The sequence below is a fragment of the Podarcis raffonei genome, chromosome 1 (assembly GCF_027172205.1).
Source record: "Podarcis raffonei isolate rPodRaf1 chromosome 1, rPodRaf1.pri, whole genome shotgun sequence".
Lineage (NCBI taxonomy): Eukaryota > Metazoa > Chordata > Lepidosauria > Squamata > Lacertidae > Podarcis > Podarcis raffonei.
Window position 1 is genome coordinate 128588411 of NC_070602.1, and position 27180 is coordinate 128615590.

At 45.8% G+C, this 27180-nt stretch overlaps 1 protein-coding gene across 4 annotated transcripts in view; it reads right to left on the bottom strand.

Moving 5' to 3' along the window:
* NRP2 (neuropilin 2) overlaps positions 1–27180 on the bottom strand; it is a 247018-nt gene that overhangs the window by 188399 nt on the left and 31439 nt on the right. For all 4 annotated transcript variants that reach the window (XM_053366087.1, XM_053366095.1, XM_053366078.1 and 1 more), the window contains exon 2: positions 10184–10361. In XM_053366087.1, the coding sequence (XP_053222062.1) occupies positions 10184–10361 (178 nt within the window). The remainder of the gene's footprint in view (positions 1–10183; positions 10362–27180) is intronic.

Below are 27180 nucleotides of genomic sequence, written 5' to 3' on the forward strand. Positions count from 1 at the left end.
ATGCTGTTAATATACTCTGGGGGCAGCTGATCTATTTTCCAGGATCAAGACAGCTGTTTTAAAGAACAATGCATAATATCCCTAATGCAGGCTACATTCAAAGTCTGCTTTCTCAAGCCTCAACACTACTAGACTTTCAAAGATTTGGTCACTAGACAGCAGGATGATGTGCAACATAATTTTCCTCCTGGTCCTTTGTTTTTGTTTTTAACAAAAGCACACTTCTCTTTGGGGTGAACACTCCTGTCTGGAATTCCCGACGGAAGTCACCAACTTTTCATCTCATAATATCCCTTTGGCTATAGCCACCCATTCTCAACAGGCCTTTGGGGAACCTACGGTCCCAAGAGATCATGTGTCCTCTTTTTGGCATGTTACCACCAGAGGGGGCTGCAAGCTACACATGCGAGTAGGAGAATTCCAGAGGCAGGGTGGACGCTGGATTGCTCATAACTCAATTGAATGTCATGTTCGGTAAATGATGACGGGGGAAAAACACGCTGGGCTGTGTGTTTTTTTGTGTTTTTTAATGGATCCGTTCTTCGAAATGTCTTTGTTTGCAGAGAGAGAGAGATTGAGAGAGAGACTGTTCCGCTGTGATGTGGCATGAACATGTTTATGCAAGACAGACTTGTGATGCAAAGCCCGCTGAACACCCAATACAATCCTTCAGCAAGATGATTAGTCTAGTGTGGAACAGTGGGTGGCACGTTTCGGCAACATTAATTCAGAAATTGGACGGGCGGGGAGGTGGGCTGAGGGGAGCGATGATGCACACATATGAATTCCAAAGCGAAACTTTGAATTTGAAAGATGCTGTGGGAGGGAGCGAGGAAATGGAAAAGGTGGGCCCTTTCTGTGCAGTGATTCACATACGGATGAGGTTTCAGAGTCAGATTTTCCAACGTTGGCAGCAGGCAATGGACCAAGAAGCAGCGATCATAGAAGAACTGACTGGGCAGGACAGCTACGTGACCAAGCGAGTCTTTCTTTTGCGAAAGGGGGGCAAATAAGTCGCCGCCGTCCCCCTCACCCTTCTCCAGGGAGGCTTGCCCGAGTCTCTCCCGAGATCAAAAATAAACCTTGGCATGGGGATTTTTTGCCCGATGTAACGTGACAGAATGGCAACCTTTTAAAGCAGCAGAATGCTCTTTTCAAACTCCCGGTTCAAATAGCATATACCCAATCCCCACGGCACGGAGGGGGCTGAAGAGCAGCCGTAGGAAAACGGCAGCTGCACTCGCAGGGAGAAATGGCAAGCAGACGGGGGCTATTACAGTTATTTCCGAATAGTTTGGCACGCCTCTAATCAGAGCTTCTGTCCCCCCCCCTTTCCCCTTTCACTCTTGGTTTACTGCTGTGTCATTGCTTCTGAAGGGCAGCAGAACAGACAATGGCTCAGCTTCCAGCCTTCATTTGAGAAAAGTGCCCATCCTGCAAAGTATTAAGGGTCCCGGCTGCGCCGATCGCGAACACACACAGGGCACAAGAACAGGAGGAAGCCAATTTTCTTGGTTTTTGAAGTGCTTTCCAAAACTAAGGAGCTTTTCCTGGAGCAGAAATGGAAGCCGTGGGGGTGAAAGTTGCTTTGATTGTGCCAAGTTGATTCCATTCATGGTGGGGAAGGCAAGAGTCTTTTCCTAATAGAGAACCCTCCCCTCTGAGATTAACCGTTTGAATAAATGAATGAAATGTGCCCCCATAAAAAAGTGGACCCAAAGGGGAACATGAATAGCACACTCGATTTAACCTGCGATGGCAGTCGTGCAAATCACACCTTTGTCTGCAGAGAATGCAAAACTAGACCTGTGCCAAATATTTCTCAATCTGTGTTTTTTTTTATTAGATGGAAACCATTAAGCCATTTTGACAGGGTAGAGGTTTTCGTTTTGTTCAGTACAATTTGACCTCAGCTACTTCACCGGCATTTTCTTTCTATGGCTGCTACTAATTTCTTCTTTATGAATTAGTCACACAGCTTATGCCACCAAATCAGGGATCCTACAGAGAACGGGCTAACATCACAATATGCTACCAAGACAATCAGTCTTGATGTCACCTGGGGCATGAGGCTGCTTGAGATTAAGGGCAAATAAACTAAACACTTTGCTGAAAATATGAAGCCATTTTCTATTTAGCCATAATGAAAACTACATTTATTTATTTACTTACTTACTTACTTACTTATCTATTTCTTTCCCACCACCCATCTGGCTGGGTTTCCCCAGCCACTTTGGGCGACTTCCAACAAAAGGTTAAAAATACATTAAAACATCAGTCATTTAAAAGTTCCCTAAACAGGGCTGCCTTCAGATGTCTTCTAAAAGTCAGATAGTTGTTTATTTCCTTGACGGGAGGGCGCTCCACAGGGCGGGCGCCACCACCGAGAAGGCCCTCTGCTTGGTTCCCTGTAACTTCACTTCACGCAGTGAGGGAGCTGGACCTCAGTGTCCGGGCTGAACGATGGGGGTGGAGGCGTTCCTTCAGGTATACAGGGCCGAGGCTATAAAGGTCAGCACCAACACTTTGAATATCTTGTAATATCTGATTACAAGTATCTGTCTTTGAAGGATTAATATCTTTATACTATGAAACTATACTAATTACACGCAATCACATTACAGCCCCAATGCAGCAAGGCCAATTAACATTTCCACAAGTGAATGAGTCCCTCATCATAGCACCGCAAACAGTATCAGACAAAGTTTAACAGCAACTTACAGTGCAGTTGTTAGACACAGGTGTGCTTTTTTTTTAATATATAATTTTTATTCATTTTCCAAAACAATTATACAAATTACACAAATTTCCATACATTTGATTCCTTTTTGACTTCCTTCAGCTTCTCTGATAATCATCCATATTTACGTCTCAGTTACGCATTTCTCTGATTATATTGCCATTGATCTTCCCTCCCACCTCTATTGCTTTTTAACAATATATCTCGACTTTTACAGTGCTTCTTGAAACCCCGCCAGTGTTGTTTGCACATCACATATTCTTTTCAGATATTCAACAAATTTCCCCCAATCCTCGATGAACTTTTGGTCTTTAAAGTATCTAATTTTTCCAGTTAATCTGTCCAATTCTGAATAGTCTGTCAACTTCAGTCTCCATTCTTCTATCGTCGGAATTTCTTCTTGTTTCCATTTCTGGGCCAGTAGAGTTCTTGCTGCTGTAACCGCATATTGAAAAAGTTTACAGTCTTTCCTTCTTATTTCATTTCCTGTAATTCCTAAAAGGAAGGTCTCTGGTTTTTTAACAAATGTATATTTTAACATCTTTTTCATTTCATTATAAATCATCTCCCAAAAGCCCTTCACTTTCTTACATTCCCACCACATGTGATAAAACGTGCCTTCTTTTTCTTTACACTTCCAACACTTATTGCACGTCTTGTACAGGTGTGCTTTTTAACCACTTTGCATATGTGTTTTGAAAAGGTAAACAAGGGCACTACCGAAGCAATACGAAATCTTGCAGTGCCCACACGACAGCTGCCTTATCAAAATGTCACCCCGTATTCCACCATCCCCCGCATCTGGATTTACTGTTTCCATTGCTTTGTTGTTGTTGTTTTGTTCTTTACCTCTCAAATTTTCAAAGGAAATAGTAAAACTAGATTATATGAGAAAATTACACTGTCTGGCATTTTGATTAAGGCAACATTGTGGAAACACGGCGCCACATCTGCATCCATGAGCAGCACCAAATTCTCAAGAAATAGCCATGTGAAAGAGCCGCAAAGTGAATTTAACAAAGTTGAAAGGCCACAGGTTTATGCTGACCACATTAAACCCAGATACGTTAGACAGACCTGCTGTAATAAGCTTCTCTTCCCACTACGATCACACCATCCTCTCCCAACAGACATTTTCCCACCATTTCATGAGCTTCCTCTTGCATTACGTTTTAAATTTAGTTGTCTTTTAAGCCATGTCAATTCTTTCTTTAGTGCCAGAGTGTAGATCTCCCATTATTCTTTGTTCTGAAATGGGGAACAGCACCCTAGCAGCAAAGTTATACTTGGAATTGAAAGAGGGATAGGATGTTGCCAGAGGTTTATCAGTCCAAACCTTAACTGCAGTTTGTCTGAATTGACAAACCATGGTTTGTGATCAACAAATAAATGAGAATGAGAAACCATGGTTTGAAATTGGCTTGCACACCACACTTTGGAGCAACTATAACTTGATATGTGTGAACTACATCATAGTTATGGCTGCTGCACTGCCTCAACAAGTTTTTGATTCGTTGAAAGGAGAGTGTTGAACAGCTTTAAATCATGCTTTGTGTTGGAATGGTAGGAAATGAAATAAACAGAAAAGATTATAAGCTTTTTCTATACGCAGTAACAGCGGCAAGAATACTGCTAGCCCAAAAATGGAAACAAGAAGAATTACCGTCGATGGAAGAATGGAGAATGAAGTTAATGGAATACGCAGAACTTGATAAACTAACAGGAAGGATCCGAGGCCTACGAGACCACAGATTCACTGAAGACTGGAGTAAATTTGTAGACTATTTGAAAAGTATTTGCGATGAACAATTAACGTTTGTAGGTTTGCAAGAGGCTCTGTGAAAATAATATCAGAAATATTGTAAAAAAGGGAATAAGAGGTTTTTAATAAAAGGCAATATTGGATTAAGAAATGCGGAAGAAGGACTAAAACGGAGGATTTGCAGAAGAGCTGAGGGAACTCCAAAAAAGTGTATTTGTGAAAAATTGTGTTATGTGTTTTTATATTTTTGTATTGTAAAATGAATAAAAAATAATTTAAAAAATAATCATGCTTTGTGTTGGTTTATGGCAGGGGTAAGCAGGGGCCAGATGCGGCCGAATCACCTTCTAAATCCGGCCCATGGACAGTCCAGGAATCAGCGTGTTTTTACATGAGTAGAATGTGTCCTTTTATTTAAAATGCACCTCTGGGTTATTTGTGGGGCCTGCCTGGTGTTTTTACATGAGTAGAAGGTGTGCTTTTATTTAAAATGCATCTCTGGGTTATTTGTGGGGCCTGCCTGGTGTTTTTACATGAGTAGAAGGTGTGCTTTTATTTAAAATGCATCTCTGGGTTATTTGTGGGGCATAGGAATTTGTTCATTTTTTATTTTTTATTTCCAAAATATAGTCCGGCCCACCACATGGTCTGAGGGACGATGGACTGGCCCACGGCTGAAAAAGGTTGCTGACCCCTGGTTTATGGTTAGCAGAAACCATGACTTGATGTCTGAAATAAGCCCATGTTCTTGCCATGTAGAAGAACCCCCCCCCCTGCTGTTTTTACTTGAATTGCCTTTGGTGGTTCCTATTAGTTTTAGAACAGAGATCAGGACACTATGGACCAGAGCCAGGTTTTTTGCAACCATTGCACTGCTTCATATTTGGATTGGAAGATGAGAGAGAGTGAGTATTGGTGTAGCCTGCCCATCAAGTACTATTTCCCACTCCTTTAAGAAAAACAGGATGCAAAACCACATAGAAAAGACTGCAAGATAACACCCAGTTGTAGATGCACAAGAAAAGCTGAACATTTTAGACAGCCTCTCGACCACAGACGTTCTAACAGACCCAAGGGACTACCTCATTAATTCATGCTTTTAATGGTGCTCACTGAAGCTGTTAATTATTTCTTACTAGCTGCTAATTGTTTTTCTTGGACATCCAGCTCCCCAAGTCTTACATTTCACCAAATGCAGAAGAATCTGTCGTATTTGCGATAGAAAAGAGGAAACACCTTGTCTTCTTAGGGGAATGCACATTATAGCAGCAGAATCTACAAGCAGCGGGGGCCGGGGGAAGGGACGAGCAGAGCTCCTGAATTTTGGGTTTAGAAGAAGAAATCTTGGCAACTGCAGCTTTTCTCACTCCTGAATGACAAGCAGCACTTTCTTTAAAAAATAACAATAACGCTCCACCCTTCTGTGCATTTGGTAAACCCTGCCAGAATCTGATTGTTGCAGCTAAGAGTTACAGCAGGGGTAGCCAATGGACTCCAGCCCCCAACATCTCCAGCCAACATGGGCAGTAGTCATGGGTCATGAAAGCAGTAGCCCAGTAACATCTGAAGGGAGCAGCACTGGCTACCTCAAAGTTACAAGGCCATACAATATAGAGGTACCTTGGTTCTCAAACGCCTTGCTACTTGAACAACTTGGAACCCAAACACTGCGAACCTGGAAGTAAGCGTTCTGGTTTGTGAACTTTTTTTTGGAAGCCGAATGTGATCCGTTTTGAGTGTTACGCTTCCATTCTGAGTGCCACACTTCTGTTTTGAGTGTTAACATAGAGGTCTGTCTGTTTTTGATATTTAGTTTGTGTTTTTATTTTTGTGTGTGTGACTGTGTGGAACCCAGTTCAGCTACTGATTGATTGATTGATTGATTGATTGAGTGACTGCAGTATATTGTTTATTGCTTTCATTTTATGGATCAATGGTCTCGTTAGAGAGTAAAATTCATGTTAAATTGCTGTTTTAGGGGTTGTTTTTAAAAGTCTGGAATGGATTAATCCATTTTGCATTACTTTCTATGGGAAAGTGAACCTTGGTTTTGGAACACTTCGGTTTTGGAACAGACTTCCGGAAAGGATTAAGTTTGAGAACCAAGGTACCACTGTACTCCAATACAGGTCTTCAGTTCATACTTGGGATTAATGCACATAACCAAGGGTCTATTTTTCCACTTCTTTTCAAATCAGTATCCCTTTCATCTGGTACACAGGCTGAGACCCTCCCTGCCCGCAGACTGTCTCGCCAGAGTGGTGCATGCTCTAGTTATGTCTTGCTTGGACTACTGCAATGCGCTCTATGTGGGGCTACCTTTGAAGGTGACCCAGAAACCACAACTAATCCAGAATGCGGCAGCTAGACTGGTAACTGGGAGCGGCCGCCAAGACCACATAACACCGGTCTTGAAAGACCTGCATTGGCTCCCAGTATGTTTCCGAACACAATTCAAAGTGTTGGTGCTGACCTTGAAAGCCCTACTGGCCTTGGTCCAGTATACCTGAAGGAGCATCTTCACCCCCATCGTTCTGCCTGGGCACTGAGGTCCAGTGTCGAGGGCCTTCTGGCGGTTCCCTCACTGTGAGAAGCCAAGTTACAGGGAACCAGGCAGAGGGCCTTATCGGTAGTGGCACCCTGTGGAATGCCCTCCCACCAGATGTCAAGGAAATAAACAACTATCTGACTTTTAGAAGACATCTGAAGGCAGCCTTGTTTAGGGAAGCTTTGAATGTTTAATAGACTATTGCATTTTAATATTTTGCTGGAAGTTGCCTGTAGTTGTAATATACAGTGGTGCCTCGCAAGACGAAATTAATTCGTTGCGCAAGTTTTTTCTTCTTGCGAGTTTTTCGTCTTGTGAAGCACGGTTTCCCATAGGAATGCATTGAAAATCAATCAATGCGTTCCTATGGAAACCGCCTTCAGACCAGGTCTGGGGACAGTCTGTCCCCCGACCTCTTCTGAAGGCTGGGGGGGGGGGGGACAAGGGCTTTTCTTCCCACCGCCAGCCTTCAGAAGGCTGTTCTGAAGGCTGGCGGTGGGAAGAAAAGCCCTTCTCCCCACCTCCCACCCCGCAAGCTCCGGGGACAGGAGGGCTTTGCTGCCGACTGCCAGCATTTTAAAAGCCCCCGAGACAGCGGAGGTCTTCTGAAGGCAGGCGGTGGGCGAAAGTCTTTGCTCCCCCCCCGCCTGCCTTCAAAAGCTGTCCGGGATAGTGGAGAAATGCGCTGCGCTTCTCCGCTATCCTGGGAAGGCAGGCAGGGGGGAGCAAAGACTTTTGCCCCCCGCCGGCCTTCAGAAGAGGTCCAGGACCTCTTCTGAAGGCCGGCGGCGGGCGAAACTCTTTGCTCCCCCCCCCCGCCTGCCTTCAAAAGCCGTCCGGGATAGCGGAGAAACGCGCTATCCCGGACCGCTTTTAAAATGCTGGCGGTGGGGAGCAAAGCCTTTCGGCCCCCGCCGGCCTTCCTGGACCTCTTCTGAAGGCCGGAGGGGGGCGAAAGGCTTTGCTCCCCACCGCCAGCATTTAAAAGAGGTCCCCGGAGATTTCCCTATGGGCTTTCTTCTTGCGAAGCAAGCCCATAGGGAAATTCATCTTGCGAAACGACTCAAAAACGGAAAACTCTTTCGTCTTGCGAGTTTTTCGTTTTGCGAGGCGTTCGTCTTGCGAGGCACCACTCTACAACTTTCAGCACTCTCTGTCACCATGGGGTTTGGGGTCTCACCCCACCTTGCAACTGTCCATCTAGTTCAAGAGACCCTGTTGTGGGCAGAGCTCTTACTTTCAGTGGTGGAGTACATGGCCCACATGCAGGTTCAACTCCAGTAGCAAGTGGTAAAGTAGCAAGTAATGGGAATGACCGTTGCCAGAGTCCCTGGAGAGACCCTGCCAGTCAGATAGGAAGACGTCATCTCGCCCAGCATTGTCTACGATCAGTATTAGCAACAAGTGAATCATTACATGAATGGAATTATTCAAAGCATGGTATTCAGCTCTGCTGAACTCCACAGGATTTACTCCTGAATTGCTGCTTAGGATCTGAGCATGGGTAGGCAAACTAAGGCCTGGGGGCCGGATCTGGCCCAATCGCCTTCTAAATCTGGCCCACAGGCAGTCCGGGAATCAGTGTGTTTTAACATGAGTAGAACATGTGCTTTTATTTAAAATGCATCTCTGGGTTATTTGTGGGGCATAGGAATTCATTCTTTCCCCCCCCCAAAAAAATATAGTCTGGCCCCCCACAAGGTCTGAGGGACAGTGGACCGGCCCCCTGCTGAAAAAGTTTGCTGATCCCTGGATCAGAGTACTGTATTTTTCGCTCTATAAGACGCACCAGACCACAAGACGCACCTAGTTTTTGAAGAAGGAAAACAAGAAAAAATATATTCTGTGCAGTGAAAGCAGCAATCCTTCTTGCTGTTCTGGCTTCTGGGATAGCTGCACAGCCTGCATTTGCTCCATAAGACGCACACACATTTCCCCTTACTTTTTAGGAGGGAAAAAGTGAGTCTTATAGAGCAAAAAATACGGTATATATTTTTAAACAAACAAACAAACAAACAAACAAACACCATGCTTCAGCAATAGGGTTTCCAACCAAATTGGGGCCCTTGCTATGATGAGATTCTATACCAGCTGCAGGGAACACCAGATACTGCTGAACTCCCATCATCTATAGCCCACGGCCATGATTGCTAGGGCAGATGGGAGTGGCTGTTCAGCAACATCTGGAGAGGCAAATGCTTCCCCACTCCTGCTCTATCCTGAGCCGCTTATATTTCCCTACAGCTCAGAAGAAAGTGGCTTCTCCCTTCTGACATCTGTTGAACAGCCGGTTCCCAGCCATGAGAAAACTGGAAGTGCCGATAACGTTCGCCAAACGTGGGCAATTTGAGGCCTTCTAGACACAAGCGCTTAGTTGGACAAAAGCAAAAACGAGCGTTTAAGGGGCGCCGTCATTTCTGAACGCAGAATGCAGTCCCACACATCTTCCCTTTAATCTCCATCCTACTGCAGAGCAGAAATGCAATCCTGGGTTGCAAATGCAGCGCTGGAGTTTACAGCTTGAGCGTGTGTTGCGGAAGAGGCTGATGAGATATAATAATGGCTCATCAGACACCCCTGCGCGTATTTTTAACAGTGCACCATATGTGATATATTACAGGCAACTCCCATTTCAGTTCCAACCTCACACACACGTTTACTCCAGTTTTTATGGGTAGCACAGTACTCATTGTACTGCAAGATTAAAGATTAAAGACAGCAAAAAGTCCCATCAGAGATACACACACACACACACACACACATACACCGTATTTAATCTATAAGACGCACCAGTCGACAAGACGCACCTAGTTTTTGGAGGAGGAAAACAAGAAAAAAAATATTCTGAAGCCAGAACAGCAAGAGGGATCACTGCGCAGCGAAAGCAGCAATCCCTCTTGCTGTTCTGGCTTCTGTGACAGCTGTGCAGCCTGCATTTGCTCCATAAGACGCGCACACATTTCCCCTTACTTTTTAGGAGGGAAAAAGTGAGTCTTATAGAGCAAAAAATATGGTGTGTGTGTGTGTGTGTGTGTGTGTGTGTGTGTGTGTGTGTGTATATATGAGTGGTGGTGAGTGGTGGGGGGCGGGGAGTAAAGAGAGAAGAGAAAGAGGATGTGGGGTAATCTCTTACTTGCAGTCATGTTTCTCAATTTCAAAGTGTGGGTTGAAGTTCAGGAAAATCTTCTGGTTGGGTTCCGGAGCATAAATGATCCACTCGCAGTTCTGGTGGGAGGGGTAGTCTTGCGGATACCCAGGTGAAGTCACGTAGCCAGCGTCTTTGGAATTCAGGCGGCCCCCACATGGTTGCGCTACAAACAAATAGAAAACAAAACCTAACATCAGAACAGGCACTGAATTTCAAACACATTTATGGCTTATTCCTCTGGGTTTGTACCAGCAGATTCTGGGCTGCATTAAAAAAAAAAAAGTGTGTTGTTGTTTTTTAACAGACATGTATATTACAACCATGTAAAATCTCCCAAGTACAAAACAAATCTCTGGAAGGTGATTACAACACGCCACAGTCTTCCCCACACACAAGCACATACCGCTGCTCAGACAGACCAGAAAAGGGGTGTGGGGAGAGGAGAACAGCTATAAATGGGCCCAAACTACTGTTTTGTCTTAAAAAGAGCGAGAGAGAGAGAACACAGACATCAGATTATTTGGAAACAGAGTGAACTGCCTTTACATCCTCCCTTCCGCTAACTCTTTTACAAGCATTCCTGTGGCATTCTTCCACTGTTACCCTAACAGCACCTCACAAACATTGCTAGACCCAAGCTCAGCGCTGCCCTAGCAAAATACGAAAGAAAATCCCATCCTTTGCAAAACAAGGACCATCACGGAAAGAAGCTAGGCTAACCGATGTAAGTTTGATGCCTGTCCCTGTCTTCCGAACTCTGCCTGCCTGCCCGCTCCCTTCCCTGAGTTACGTGGCAGCACATAATTGGGTACCCCTCACATAGCAGTCACTTCCATGCTTCAGTGCTGCCATTTGCTTAAGAAAGGGTTTCATAGCACTGAAGAGTCTACTAACCTTCATCATCAACCGACCTTCTGAGGACCACCTGCCAGCTGGGTGCAGCCACTCTGTGCTCTCACAAGCGCCCATGGCTAGGACACCCAAGAAAACCAGTCTCCCTTCTTTAGTTTATCTGTGAAAATCCAGCCTCCCCCAATCTAATGTCTGAGAAGGCAATCCCCCATCCCCATCAAGGTACTGATCCCACCAGGAGGAGTAGGCTTGCTCTGAGTATTTTTCCTTTCCTTTTTGCCATAGCCCAAATTGGAGGGAGAAAAATGTTTGAGGAGCTGGATCGGGCCCCCTAGGCCAGGGTTTAGTCACCCCTGATCTAAACGCTTGAAGATGCAAGATGGGCGGACAAAGAAATTTCTATAGAAGGATTGCAAAATGGCATGTGATGTATTTTTTTAACGATTACGGCAATGTGATCAGCACAGGTTGAACAGTCTTCCTTTTAAAACACACACACACACACAGAGAGAGAGAGAGAGAGAGAGAGAGAGAGAGAGAGAGAGAGGCCCAAAAGGATTTCATTTTTATCCCTCCGTTTCTTCCAAGAATTCATTACAGTTTACAGGGCTCCCCATTTTACCCTCAAGAAAACACCAATAGGTATGTTAGGTCAACACTGACACCATTAACATCCTGGTCAAATGGGGAGTCAAATTCAGGTCCTCCCTGCTCCTAGTCCAACGCTCCAACAACCATTACAGACCAACGGCTCTTGGCAATTCTACCAAATATTTATTTATTTATTTATTTATTTTACGGCTATTAGCCCATTAAGTATGTACAAACATAAAAACACAGAGACATAAAAACCGATATATCCGAAAACAGAAGGTGAACACCACGATGCAAGGGTGGGTCCTTGAGCAGAGCCAAATGACAGCTTGGGGCCAGGAGAGCTCCAAGGGCCAGTTCACAGAAAAAGAAAAACTGAAGACGAGATCTGACATGCACTCTCATCATAACAGTCCGATTAGTTTTGGTGTTTTTGTTGTTTTCTGGTGGTTTTTGTGTGTGAGATAACCGCATTCAGGAATCTCGCCACCTGCAGAGTTACAGAAGGATCTGTATCCTGCAAAAGCAGTGCGGCGTGTAACTCAACAGGCCTGCCAACCAAGCGCAGTAAAGCAGGACCCAGGAATTTAGTCCTGGCTATGCTATGTAGGGGACAGTTGAACATTATATGTGGGAGAGATTCAACAGTTTTCCCGTCACACACGCATAGCGGAGACACCAAACCCTTGGAAAATCTGTGGCTCAGCAGGTTCGATGGAAAGACATTGAACCTTGCACGAATAAATGCGAGTCGGTGTGGTACTGATGAAAGAGATGACATGTATGATGGAAGGCCAAGTGGTGGGGTTATTCCGTGATAACTGGGGGAGCAGACACCCCCACCACTGGCGAGGTTGTGTTGATTTTCAATGTCTGCTAATCTTTGCTCAATAAGGCTTTTGGCTGAGCGTAAGTTCATCTTTAAGGAGTCCGCTGGGGAAATTCCGATGCTCAGAAGTTTGGCTTGGATTTTTCCTACCCACGGATTGACAAATTCTACCAAATAATATTGGCCTGTTCAGTTTCTAAGGCCAGACGTAGGCCTAAATGGAACAAGAAATGAAGGTTCTCCACCCATTGAATAATCATGTGTGGTTTGAGACAAACGCTGCCCCTGCAAACTTTGAACTGACTGAGAAGCAACCCCAAGCAATTACTAAACCACACGGTGGCCCTTTGCAAAGCAGCCTCCGCCCCGTCCAACATTAGGGCTTTGTCTGTGAGATGGTGGGCCCACACAGGAAGCTTCTGGCACCACTAAAAAAATGGCTTCCAGATCGCATTACGGCATCCCTCGTTTCTGTTCCAACCACAAAACTGAGTTTGCACACCCGTATCTGCCTCCTTTCCAAATCTCCCTCTCCCTCTCGGCTTTGCCTCCATCTCCTCCCTGCCTCCTCCAATGTTTCAAGCCAAGCTAAGCAGTTGGAATTAAAAGACTGCAATAATCAACAGTGGTGGTTTTTGTGGTGCAGGCCCACAAAACAGCCTGGTAACAATTACATCTCGAGCGAGCAAAGCACTTTCAGCCCTTGGTTATAACAAGAGACCCAGGAGGGCGATTTCATCTTCAAGTAAACATTTCATCTTACGAATGCCACAAATCTGATTTACTATTTCATTACTGGCTAAGGGACGGGGGAGAGAATCTGCATCATATACACAATTGATAACATACTAAAGAATCCCAACAATGCCCCTTCTCTTCTCTCCCTTTTCCCACAGAACGTCCATCTGTATGGCAGGTTGCTTTTGTTTTCACTGGGTCTTGACTGCACCACAGCCAACAGGCCCTTGTAAGCAACCAGATGAGGTCCTTAGATGGTCCTTAGTCTTCCTACTTCCATGATAGGCCTCATGGCTAGGGATAATGGAAAGTCTGCCTAGGTGGTCCTTGAGAAATACAGTCACCTAAGAGTCGAGAGTGATCTACGTTTCCGAGCACAATTCGAAGTTTTGGTGCTGACCTTTAAAGCCCAAAATGGCCTCAGCCCTGTATACCTGAAGGAGCATCTCCACCCCATCATTCAGTGAGGTTACATAGAACCAGGCAGAGGGCCTTCTTGGTGGTGGCACCTGCCCTGTGGAATGCCCTCCCATCAGATGTCAAGGAAATAAACAACTACAGCGGTACCTTGGGTTAAGGACTTAATTCGTTCCGGAGGTCCGTTCTTATCCTGAAACTGTTCTTAACCTTAAGCACCACTTTAGACAATGGGGCCTCCCACTGCCGGAGCACGATTTCTGTTCTCATCCTGAAGCAAAGTTCTTAACCCGAGGTACTATTTCTGGGTTAGCGGAGTCTGTAACCTGAAGCGTATGTAACCCGAGGTACCACTGTACCTGACTTTTAGAAGACATCTGAAGGCAGCCCTGTTTAGGGAAGTTTTTAATGTTTGGAGTTTTATTCTGTTCTTAGTGTTCTGCTGGGGTCCACCCTGAGTGGCTGGGGAAACCCAGACAGATGGGTGGGGTATAAATAAAATTATTATTATGATTATTATAATTATTATTATTCCAGTCAGGCTCGACTCATTCTTTTCTGCAAATCATTTTCTGCTAAAATTCGTCACCCTCTCACTGCATTTGTTGTTGCATCCGCCCCACCCCGAAACCACTTCTGGGCTAGGCCTAAGATGCAAAGGGGCTTTTCTGCTCCCTTTGAGCACCACCTCCCTAGTCTGAAAAGCAACGAAAGGTTTCAAAAGAGCTCGTCCCTTCTCCTTGTACACCTCAGCTTGCCTCATGGGCACAGCTAGGATTTTTGTTTGGGGGGGTGCAGGCCTTTTGTTGGGGGGGAGAGAGCGAACCTCAGTTAGTTATGTATTTTTATTGATTGGGGGGGGGCAGATGCCCCTCCCTGGCCCCCTTTGGCTACACCCATTGTTATGTACTGAAGTTCTCACCCTGGGCCAGCAGGGGGATACTGTAGATGGTTTTCACTCAGGTCCACATATGCAAATAAGGAATTGAAAGTGACGTTCAGTGATTGGCTAGTTACAGAAAGTTGTTACAGTTGCGTTGTAGTGGAGCTCTATATAAGCAGGCTGGCTGAACCCTTCAGTTCAGTTCAGTTCTGGGTCTGTGAATAAACAAGAGCTGTCTGAAGAATTGCTGTGTCGTCTGATATGTTCACCCACAACTTAACACCCATGGTTTGCCTGTGTGAGCCAAGCCACGGGTACATAGGTAGAACTTTGCCCTAGTCTAGGTTTCTGCCCATACTAAGAGGGGAAACCTAGAGAGAGGGGTTTCAACAAGAACATAAGAACAGCCCTACTGGAATCAGGCTGAAAGCCTACAGTGGTGCCTCAGGTTAAGTACTTAATTTGTTCCGGAGGTCTGTTCTTAACCTGAAACTGTTCTTAACCTGAAGCACCATTTTAGCTAATGGGGCCTCCTGCTGCTGCCGCGCCGCCGGAGCACAATTTCTGTTCTCATCCTGAAGGCAAAGTTCTTGACCTGAAGCACTATTTCTGGGTTAGCGGAGACTGTAACCTGAAGCATATGTAACCTGAGGTACCACTGTATTTGTAAAGCAGCAGCGGCAGCCCAGAAGCTCTTTGGGGACCCACCTGACCCACAAATGCCTCACTCTGGTGGGACCCTAAGTCATGACGTAGGGCTGTTTCCTCAAAGCCCCACACTGAGGGCTGGCATGGCCTGGGGAGGCACCATGTCTCTCATACCAGCTCTGAGGCTACCTGTTCCGTTTGTCTGCTGTAGGCTTGGGAGCCGTGTTCGAAATTCCCATTGTTCCTAGGTGTTATGTACTGAAGTTCTCACCCTGGGCCAGCAGGGGGATACTGTAGATAGATATGCAAATGAAGGATCGAAAGTGACGTTCAGTGATTGGATAGTTTTAGAAAGTTGCTACAGTAACGTGGTACTGGAGCTCTATATAAGCAGGCTGACTGAGCCCTTCAGTTCAGTTCTGTTCTGGCCTCGGAACAAACAAGAGCTGTTTGAGGAATTGCTGTGTTGTCTGATATGTTCACCCACAACTTAACACTAGGTGCATTTTGCGAGAGAGGATTTCATGAGTGCGAGCGGTTTCTGAGCTCTGGGCGCAGTACTGCCCCTAAGATTTCAGATTAAAACTGCAGTCTCTAGTCTCTGAAGACTGGAGAAGAGACCCACTTAAGAATATTAGGGGGATGCGCAGGGGAAGGACAAGACCATGTGAAAAATGAACGTAATATTTTCGTTCATTTTCAGCTTTGTATTCTTTTTATTGGGACTCGGGTGGCGCTGTGGGTTAAACCACAGAGCCTAGGACTTGCCGATCAGAAGGTCGGCGGTTCGAATCCCTGCAACGGGGTGAGCTCCCATTGCTCGGTCCCTGCTCCTGCCAACCTAGCAGTTCAAAAGCACATCAAAGTGCAAGTAGATAAATAGGTACCGCTCCAGCGGGAAGGTAAATGGCGTTTCCGTGCGCTGCTCTGGTTCGCCAGAAGCGGCTTAGTCATGCTGGCCACATGACCCGGAAGCTGTACACCAGCTCCCTCGGCCTGTGAAGTGAGATGAGCGTCACAACCCCAGAGTCGGTCACGACTGGACCTAATGGTTAGGGGTCCCTTTACCTTTTTTATTCTTTTTATTAACAAAGGGTGCCTAGACATTTTGTTGTTGTGCCCATAAACCAGGTTCAAGGTGCCATTTAGCTCGTATCTCAGTTTCTAACACTGCTTTCCCACCCAATCTCTCTCTGGCAATGGCTCTAGTTCCACAAAGACACAGCATTCTAGAATAAGGAATATATTTTAAAACAAGGAGCACCAAGAAAAGCTTAATTGCACGTTCCCTGCATTCTGCTTTCCCAGCACAGCCCTGCAAAAATAACACTCCCACTTTCCCAAACCTCTGATTACCCAAATGCATCGGGTGACCTCATGGCCCTCCAGACACAAAATGAGGATGAAATATATATATATATATATTTTTTTTTTTCGGAGGGGGGGTGAGAAACGTCGCTTCGGCTGGATAGACGTCTGAAATTGGAGCCTAGCAGAAGCTACTGTACAATTATGCAGTGCCTGAAGTGCCCAGGTTTGGGCAATTTTTAACGTCGAGAGCTTCAGCAGACCGCAGCGAGGAGAGGAAGGAGAAAGGTTGAAGAGAAGAAAGGCTTCAGAGATTTTGCTCCTCTTAACGTCAGTCATGCTTGAATATCACCATCTGCGTGAAACAGCATGGCCTTGTGAATTATATATTACTTCTCAGCAGCCAGCTCTCAATAGGAGGACCGGGGGGGGGTTTTCTTCCCTATAGGTGCCATTTCACTCCCCCCCCCAAAAAAAAACCCTGAGAGAGTGATTGCCTCCAGCGTTTCCAGGGTATGGTGCTGAGGGGTCAAGATGCAAGAGGGAAAGATGGGCTCTGGGTACCACAAACCTCTCCACTTTCTTGTGGCCCAGCCTCACTACAAAGCTGAGAAGGTGGTAAACTAAGCTGCCTACTAAATCACACAACAAAATCAGGCCACCGCCTTTAATGGGTGAACACAATCCCCTACGCACAGAAGGGAGTCTGCTCTCTGGCACAGATTTACAATTACACCGCTTCTAACACAATGGCAGAGATATCAAGGGATAATTAGCTCCTTGCAAATCACCCCGCTTCTGATGAACCAAGCTCCCTTTCTCTTCATGCAGCCTCTAACCGCCCCCCCCTTCAAATCCACCACAGGTTGCAAGCAAAACCCAATTATATATATTTTTTGCCTGGGCACTCTCCCCTGAATACCAGAAAGGGTGTGTTTCTGAAACCACAGAGAATGGCAAGGCCAAAACACCTCCGCTGGCTTCCGAGCCACACGCTGACTTCACTCAATCGGGATCCGCTGGCCCTTCCAGGTGTAACCCAACAGGGAGGTGCCAGCTGGCTCTCAAGCTGCGGAGGGTGTAATTTTCCAATTTGTATGCTCCTCTGCAAAAAAAAGCTGGCAGGGGACCCGCGACCCTGGAGTCAACATCCCGCATGCCATGGCGAGACCAAGGAGAACGGCAAAGCCAGACGCCAACACCCTCAGGAAAGGGAGCCAGCAGGGCCTGAAAAGCTCTTTAAACTTTACAAACTGCTTCGCTTCTCTCCCCCTCCCCATCCCTGCAAGGCAGATCTCCAGGAGAAAAACCACCCTCCTTCCTAAGAGAAAGGCACCCCGCTTTGCACAGAAGCTGCGAAAGGGAACAATGGCAAGAGGAAACAGCATCGCAGGAGGGTCCCTCCCTCTGTCCGCCTCGCCAGGGAGTCATCACTTCCTATCCCAGAAATGACTATTTTTATCTTTCACAAATAAAGCCGGTCTTCCTTTGCATGTATGTGTGTGTTGCTTTGTTCTAAAACACTCGGTTGTTTGAATACTTTCTCCTCTTCACATGCCATTGCAATAACAATAATAAAAAAAATGACACAACTTTCCCCTTTCAGGAAAGAGGTGGAGATTAATTCTACAGAAATCACGAGAAAGTATTTAAGTACTAAGAACTTATAAAAACATCTGGTTTTGTTCCACAGAGAGAACTTTCTCAACGCAGAAACATTTTTTTATACAAACCCACTGTTCTGACTAAAATCTCTTCCCTTCACTTGGAAAGCAAAGCACACAAACACGTCTGCGTGTCAGTTTACATTTCACGCAGGAAAGCTACACGCCCATCTTTCAGCTAACTCGAAGGGTGCAGATGTATATGCAATTTACACCTCCGTCCTGTACACACGTTTGCACCCTCCTCGTAAAAACAATCACTTTCTATTTGCCCAAGCAAGAAAACCTTCCAAGAAAAACATTCACACAATGTTTTATGTTTTGCTTGGAGCAGGGCAAAGGCTTGAGGCAAAGAAAACATGTTTGCACTTTCAACACTCCATCATCCCTCACAAGGTCGTAACAGGATTCCCACGTACTCTTAGAATATGAAAAAGTAAGTCTGAAAAGTATCTTCCCTGTCACAGGTCAGTCTGAAACTACAAAGTACTTATTCCTAAGCAGTTCTGATTACCGCATTTTTTGCTCTATAAGACTCACTTTTTTCCTCCTAAAAAGTAAGGGGAAATGTGTGTGCGTCTTATGGAGTGAATGCAGGCTGCGCAGCTATCCCAGAAGCCAGAACAGCAAAAGGGATTGCTGCTTTCACTGCGCAGTGATCCCTCTTGCTGTTCTGGCTTCTGAGGTTCAGAATATTTTTTTTCTTGTTTTCCTCCTCCAAAAACCAGGTGCGTCTTGTGGTCTGGTGCGTCTTATAGAGCAAAAAATACGGTATTTCCTTCAGTACTGGGCTATAAGAATTCAAGATCCATCAGGTTTTCTCCCTAAAGCATTTAGGGTGATTCAGGCATTCCACAAAAGGTTATTCAAGATTATACCCTCAACAAGCATAGGCAATAAATCTTGACTCATTAAGAAGCTTATCTGTATAACAGTATGAGCTAGAAATGGGAGAGGAATTCAATTCAGGCCTCATGAAAAACTGAATCTACGAAATCCACATTTTCTGAAACCATGTGTAAACTGAAACACAGCTTTCCTTTGAAATCTGTGAATTTTATTATGCAGTTCTCAAACCAATGTTACAAAAATGCACATATTAAGGAAAGTGTGGCTAAAAATGGATATATTGGTGCAAACATAAAGCAGTATAGAAATGAAATAAATAAAAAATAGCACACACAAATGCATTCGATTACAGGAATTTGCCTGCAAAAATGTGCACATTAGTCAAAACTGCATATAAAATGTATTATTGGAAGAAATTCATAAAACGTGAGTTTTTTTAAAAAACCAAAAACTTACAAATTGGAAACTGAATTTATGATTGGAAAAACGAGAAATGGAGAGACCCAAAAATGACAGACCCTTTGATCTCTAGTCATGGCCACAAACAACACGATTGCTGCATCCAAAGTTTACATTTTTAGTTGTTATACAGGCATTCAAAAAATGTGCGACCATGCACGTGTGCATTGCTGCAACCCAGAAGTGGTTAGAAAAGGGGGCACAACGGGCTTATATGCGCTACACCGACACACACAGGGTCAGGGAACAAAACCCTCGAGGAAAACAGTTGTGGCCTATACTTAAAACCGTATTTGATATACAGTGGATGCTCGGATTGCTAATGTGATCCGTGTGGGATGCACGTTCGCAACCCGCAGTGGCACGTCTGCACACACACGGGTTGCGATTCGGCGCTTCTGTGCATGTGCGACCGCCGAAACCCGGAAGTTACCCGTTCCGGTACGTCCGGGTTTCGGCGCGTCCATAACCTGAAAAAACGCAACCTGAAGCATCTGTAACCCGAGGCATGACTGTACCTCTAAAGATGTACTGTTTGAAGAGGCCTTGATCGGCACCTCAACACCTATAGTTGCACATGTGGCCAGTTGATGTGCGTTGGGAAAGTTTGGGGATGTGTGTCAAATTCCAGGTTCTGCTCAAGACAAATGAAACTGATGACCCAGGTGCCAAAAGAAAGGACTCAGCATAGCCCAAATGCAATGGTCACCATAAATAGAATACACAGGATTCTACATTGTTTATTTTATTACCATCTCCATAATTGAGAGTGTGTTCCAGCACTCAGGAGACAAACTACGGCTTTCAGAAGACGTGGGGTGGCTACATGCTGGGAGGGGGAAAAACATTCTCCCCTCTCCTTGTGACACGGAGTGTCACTTACTCATAACATGACGTCGCGAAATCAGGCATTCCCCTCCAAAAATAGTCAGTCGTGTAGTGGAGGGAACACATGATTTTATGACATAGCTACATGGGGAAGTGAAACCACACTTTTCTAAGGAGAGCACATAGGGCTGGCCCAAGACGTTTTGTTGCCTGCGTGCAAGGGGGTTGCCCCAGCCTCTCTGGGTGGCTTCCAACATATATAAAAACATTAAACATTAAAATAAAAACTTCCCCATACAGGGCTGCCTTCAGGGGTCTTCTAAAGGTTGCATAATTATCTCCTTGGCTCAGGGGTCGCCATGCCCTCCAACCTTTCTCAGATGAAAACAGAGAAGTCTAAGGAAAAGCAAACATTCTGGGTTCAGATTAGAAACCAGGACAGCTTCTGTAAATCCAGGACTGTCCCTGGAAAACTCTCCTGGCCCCTACCTGGGATAGGTAAAGGTAAAAAGGTAAAGGACTCCTGGACGGTTAAGTCTAGCCAAAGGCGACTATGGGGTTGCTCATCTCACTTTCAGGCCAAGGGAGCCGGTGTTTGTCCACAGACAGCTTTCCAGGTCATGTGGCCAGCATGACTAAACTGCTTCTGGCGAAACAGGATACTGCGACGGAAGCCAGAGTGCACGGAAACACCATTTACCTTCCCGCCACAGCAGTACCTATTTATCTACTTACACTGGTGTGCTTTCGAACTGCTAGGTTGGCAGGAGCTGGGACAGTGCAACGGGAGCTCACCCCGTCATGCGGATTCAAACCACCAACCTTCCGATCGGCAAGCCCATGAGGATCAGTGGTTTAGACCACAGTGCCACCGCGTCCCATCTACCTGGGATACCAGGGACCGAACATGTTCATAGCTTACCCTACCACTAAGCTATGGCCTTTCTTCACTCTACCCAACAATATGGTCTTGGACCATGAAAACGTTTGCACTTTGACCACAGTCACTTTTACCCTTCGGCCCCTGAAATGCTGACCACAGGTCAACGTGGCCCTTGGCCCAAAATTATAGCCACCCATGCTCTAACCACCTCACATTAACTATCTTGCCCTTCCCACAGCGAAGTTAAAGCATGGAAAATGGGAGACGGGGCATTTTAATTCTGGACTTTTACAGTGGTACCTCAGGTTAAGAACTTAATTCGTCCTAGAGGTCCATTCTTAACCTGAAATTGTTCTTAACCTGAGGTACCACTTTAGCTAATGGGGCCTCCCGCTGCCGCTGCACCACGGCCACGCAATTTCTGTTCTCATCCTGAAGCAAAGTTCTTAACCTGAAGCACTATTTCTGGGTTAGGGGAGTTTGTAACCTGAAGCGTATGTAACCTGAAGCATCTATAACCCAAGGTACCACTGTATTTCAAATGTATTAACAAAAGTGTTTCGGCTACCTAAAGCATTTTTGAAAGAACTTTCACCACCACCCCTTTCATGGCGTGAAGAAAAGATTTCGGTATGTTAGTGAATAACAAATCTGTGTAAAATGATCTAATGAGTAAAATATGCAAACTGCTTCAGAGGGCATAATCCTTCCCCTACATGACCTTAGCAGTATTCCCTTCAGCACTTCACAAGCCTCCTGCAACCTAAAAAGCTTACATTTTAACTATCACAAATCTGTACATATTTTCTGGGTGTCGCACATTTCATTAAAACATATATATTTGAACCCATACATGCCATCAAACTTGCGAAACTCTCTCTTGTAAATGCCCAGATGGCTAGGGTTATTTGAGGACAGTTTAAGAGACCAAAAAAGAAGAAAAAGAAGAGTCAAAGGCTCACGCTGCCTAACAATTCAGGCAAGGTTTCTGGAGGAGCTAAATTGCTTGAAATTTATCCCGTACCAGCTTATTATAGGGTGGAGTGGGCATGGGGAGAGAAAAAAAAGCATTGCCTACTGCTAAGCAACTACGTCAATAGCAGCCAATATGGCACTTTCCACAGGCTGTTAAGACTGACTCCCATTGGCCCCAGTGAGTATTACCAACAGTGAGGAATGATGGGAGCTGGAATTCCAGTTATCGTCTGGATGGGAACACATTGGCTAACTCTGTACTAGTGTCAAGAGTGGATCAGATGCACATTCCATTGTGGGAAGAGCACAATGTGCATATAGTTTTGCAGATGTATGCTTTGCTGCGTTTCACGCTTGTGTCCTGGGAACGTCATACTTTTCCGTGTACAACACGCCCCCATGTGTAACACGTCCCCTATTTTGGGGGACTCAAAATTAAGAAAATTGGGGGGGGGGATTTCCCAAAGTTGTTGAGCTTTTGGGGGGAGATTGCCCCCACAATTGCTGAGCTTTTTTTAGAATGACAATTGCCAATGCTGCTCATGCTTGTCGCCACTGCAAACTATCTTCTGTCCCATCAGCATAAAAAGGAGCAAATCAACTGCCCAATTGCTGCGGCGATAGCCAATCAACAACAGCCATTGCAGCCACCAATAACGAGCTCCAGTTTGCGGCAGCAACCTATCCCACGGCCCCACAATGCACTACCCATATATAGGTAAAAGGTAAAGGGACCCCTGGCCATTAGGTCCAGTCGTGGCCGACTCTGGGGTTGCAGCGCTCATCTCGCTTAATTGGCTGAGGGATCCCGCATACAGCTTCCGGGTCATGTGGCCAGCATGACTAAGCCGCTTCTGGCGAATCAGAGCAGCACACGGAAATGCCGTTTACCTTCCCGCCAGAGTGGTACCTATTTATCTACCTGCACTTTGACGTGCTTTCGAACTGCTAGGTTGGCAGGAGCAGGGACCGAGCAACGGGAGCTCACCCCATCGCAGGGATTCGAACCACCGACCTTCTGATCGGCAAGTCCTAGGCTCTGTGGTTTAACCCACAGCACCACCCGCGTCCCACCCATGTATAAGACGACCCCTAATTTTGAACACAATTTCGGAATAAAAAAAACACAGTCTTATACATGGTATTAGAGCATTCTGTCCACCCACCCCACTTCCCCAGATTCCATGCTGATGTTGGACCAAAGAATGGCCCTCTCTACAATGCATCAGCACAGGACTGGATTAACCATTATATTAAGGGCCACTGACTGCGTAGAGCCTGTACTGGAACACGAATCTTGCAGTGAAGTGTCATCCCATTTTTTAACAGGGTGCAAAACAAGAGGCAGAGACCGTATGAAATTGTCCTTTACCAAGTCAGACCTCGGATACTTCTATCCCAGTTTGGTCTCCTCCGAGAAGCAAGAGAAGCCCTTGCTCATGGCTCCAGGTTGAGTTTTTCCCAGCATTGCGACCCAAGATCCATTAACTGATGGACATTGATCCTGACAAATGATGTGCTCTTATCCCTGACGGACTGGACCTCCATGTTCTACCCATTTTTAAAAAGTGGGAAGCACAGGCAGACGCCAGGGCCCCCAGTGACTTGGCCAGGCTCAGCACCACTGATCCCTGCCCTGCATCTCCAGCAATGGTTGGCTAAGAGCTGACATTTAAAACTTCCTTCAATGCCCCCCAAAACCACGGCATTCTGTATCCCTACCACTTCCACTGCCACCAGATAAACCAATCGTCAACACATCCACACAGGAAGGGTGTACAAATGGCGCTTTGCCAAAGGAACTCTCTGTTGGAGATTCATTCCCCGTGTCTGCAGTCATGAGATTGTTGTCCATCACATGACGGTGTATGTTTTCATTCCACAGTGTGGGAAGTGATGGAGACAGGATGTTTGTGTTACTATGTCCCATGAAATGGGATCATTGTCCTTTGTTCTCTCTCTTTGCTGTCTGATGAGAAAGAGGACGGAGCCAAGTCAGAATGCTCCGAGTGTATTATATGTAAATAAACGTAGATTAGCCAAAATGCTGAGTTGCTGAGGTCCGTTACGCCAACTGCAAAAACTCTGTGGATCCCTGAGCGTGTCGGTGTCTGTAGGCATCAGTCGCTGTGATGTTCGGGCAAAAGAAAGCTTTTGAAGCTCCCGAATGATTGACCGGGAGGGAGAGAACATGCCATTTGGGCATGTGTCTCTGCCAGGGTCCTACACAAGAGTAGGATGATCATAACACCCCCAAACCTGGAGCTGGAGCTTCTGAAATGAGCATTTCACTTTGTTCCCAGGTGGACACAGAAGTGCTGCAAGTTTCCGGATATCTGGAAAATATATCTGGCAGATCAAACCCTGTGGGCCATATACATGGGAAATGTAGGCAATAGCCAGTCAAAACTCATCAGCCACAGTCAGACTCTCACAGATGGGAATCACATTGAAAGCAGATCTTATATCAGGGCACCTAGGAATGCAAGGCCAGGGCAAGACTCTGCACTGTCATGACCACAGGAGCAGATACCACAGGCATGCAAGGCTCCTTGTGGATGTAGCCAACGTCCAATGAGATTCTCTGTAACTCCCTGTGTGCCTGAGTCACCCTGTGCTATCTGGTCTAAGCAACCAGAAAGCTAAGAGTGCTTCTAAGAGCAAAACAAAATGGTCTGGCTCATCTGCTCCACAAGTCATCAATGTGTTTCTTATACTGAGAGCAAACATATTCTAAGTGCTTCTAAGAGAAGTTGTTTTCTTTTCCTCCAGACGTAAAGGTAAAGGTAAAGGGACCCCTGACCATTAGGTCCAGTCGTGACTGACTCTGGGGTTGCGGCGCTCATCTCGCTTTATTGGCCGAGGGAGCGGGCGTACAGCTTCCGGGTCATGTGGCCAGCATGACTAAGCCGCTTCTGGCGAACCAGCGCAGCACACGGAAACGCCGTTTACCTTCCCGCCGGAGTGGTACCTATTTATCTACTTGCACTTTGACGTGTTTTTGAACGGCTAGGTTGGCAGGAGCAGGGACCGAGCAACGGGAGCTCACCCCGTCGCGGGGATTCGAACCGCCAACCTTCTGATGGGCAAGTCCTAGGCTCTGTGCTTTAACTCACAGCGCCACCCACATCCCTTTCCTCCAGACGTACCAACTCCCAAAGTTACAGAACTTGTTAAAACAAGAAACGTTTATAACCACGTCAACGAACAACCAATACAGAATCCTATGCAAAAAGAGAGAAGGGGGAAAAGAAGAGATTGCATTGGATAAGCAGCACTTCTAAGATGAGTGGGTTTTCTTTTCCTACTAGATTGGAAAACTAGCACATTCTTGGTGCATTTCTACATTAAAATCCCCAGCAAAAATCACACACATTAAAAAAATAGTATTAACATGCACAAGACAAATACCTATTGAATAGAAAGTTATTTCCCTTTGAGTCTCACAGCCTTACTTGAAAGGGCTCCCAGTAATTGGAGACATACAACTACTAGATGATTTTTGTGTCATTGTTTCGGAGGAGGGTGAATTGGATAATGGATTTAGAGCTCCTTGCAACTAACTAGAGAGCATCTGTTAAACAGCAAAGAGTTGCCCAGGTGTGGTGCTGGAGATTCAGATCTCAGGTGCAGCTCCACCCACTCCCATAAAATGCACATACCAGCCGACCTAAAAGAAAAGAAACAATAGCCAAATGTGCAATTAAGATTTATTGGTTTAAAGCTTGGTATAAGACCCCCCCCCCAAAAAAAAACCCCTCTCCTAGAAATTATGGCGAGAAATACAGGCTACCGAGGATGCTCTGTCCAAATGCTCGGAGTGTAATTGCAAAGGAAGAAAAAGTACAGAAAGCAGAATTTCTGAGCAGCCAGAACTCCAACCCCTTAAGCTGAATTCCTTATTTACTCTTTTCTAAATGCCACGCACATTCGGGTTCACACTCAGCTCCTGCTTGCCTCCCAAGCAAAAAGGAGATTTTCTGCTCATCGCAATTCAGCGCAGAGCGGGAAGATTTCCCGAAGGCAGCTTTCTACACCCGCACGTGTGTCCATTTATAGCTCGCTATAGACTTCATCCAGTTAAGGCTGAGTGCCTCTTGCAAAACACACACACAAAAACAACTCTCTAGGCTGGCAGTGAGGCTGGAAAGTGACCAGCACCCCAACTTGATGAGGCCTTCCAGTGCCCTTCCCTTCTGCAAACCATAAACTTCCCTACCGCAGCTCAGAAATCACAGATGCTTAGAAGTCTGCTTAAAGCTCTGTGAATCAGTAGCTTAAAATCTCAATCCCTCAGCACTGTTCTGCACGGCACTTAAGCACCTATTTGCTCGTGGGCAATCCGTATGTCACAGCGAAGATGCGGCTTGACCGCAGATTTTTCCATGTCTGGAGGGTATTTGGAGGTACGAAACCACACAGGGAGCATATGCCCACTTGAACTTTCAGAGTTGCAAATACCATTCAAGCGTTACTGAAGAGATGTGCTAAACCCGTAACGTGGGAAGGGGTCTTTTTTTAAAGATAACCAGCGCCTTAAAGGTTTAGCAAGTTTGTTGTGGAATAAAGACTCCTTCCTCAGACACATTCAGAGTCATCTTCCTCTAGTACAGTCGTACCTCAGAAGTTGAACGGAATCCGTTCCGGAAGTCCGTTCAACTTCCAAAACGTTCAGAAACCAAAGCGCTGCTTCTGATTGGCTGCAGGAAGTTCCTGCAGCCAATCAGAAGCTGTGGAAGCCGCATCGGACGTTCGGCTTCCAAAAAAAGTTTGCAAACCGGAACACTCACTTCCGGGTTTCGATCGTTCGGGAGCCAAAACGTTCGACTCCCAAGGCGTTTGACAGCCAAGCTATGACTGTACTAGTTTTCTCTCTGCCTGTACGTGACAGAGCGTTATGTTGATGGATCTGTCAAGTGAAGGTAAACACTGCAGGCATCCCAGAAAGTGTGCTCTGGTCCACGTAAACCGATGCCACCATGAACTTGCTGGCCTTTAAGGTGCCGCAAAACTCCTCTGCTGTTTTTGCTGCAGCAGACAGGGTCATAGCTGTCA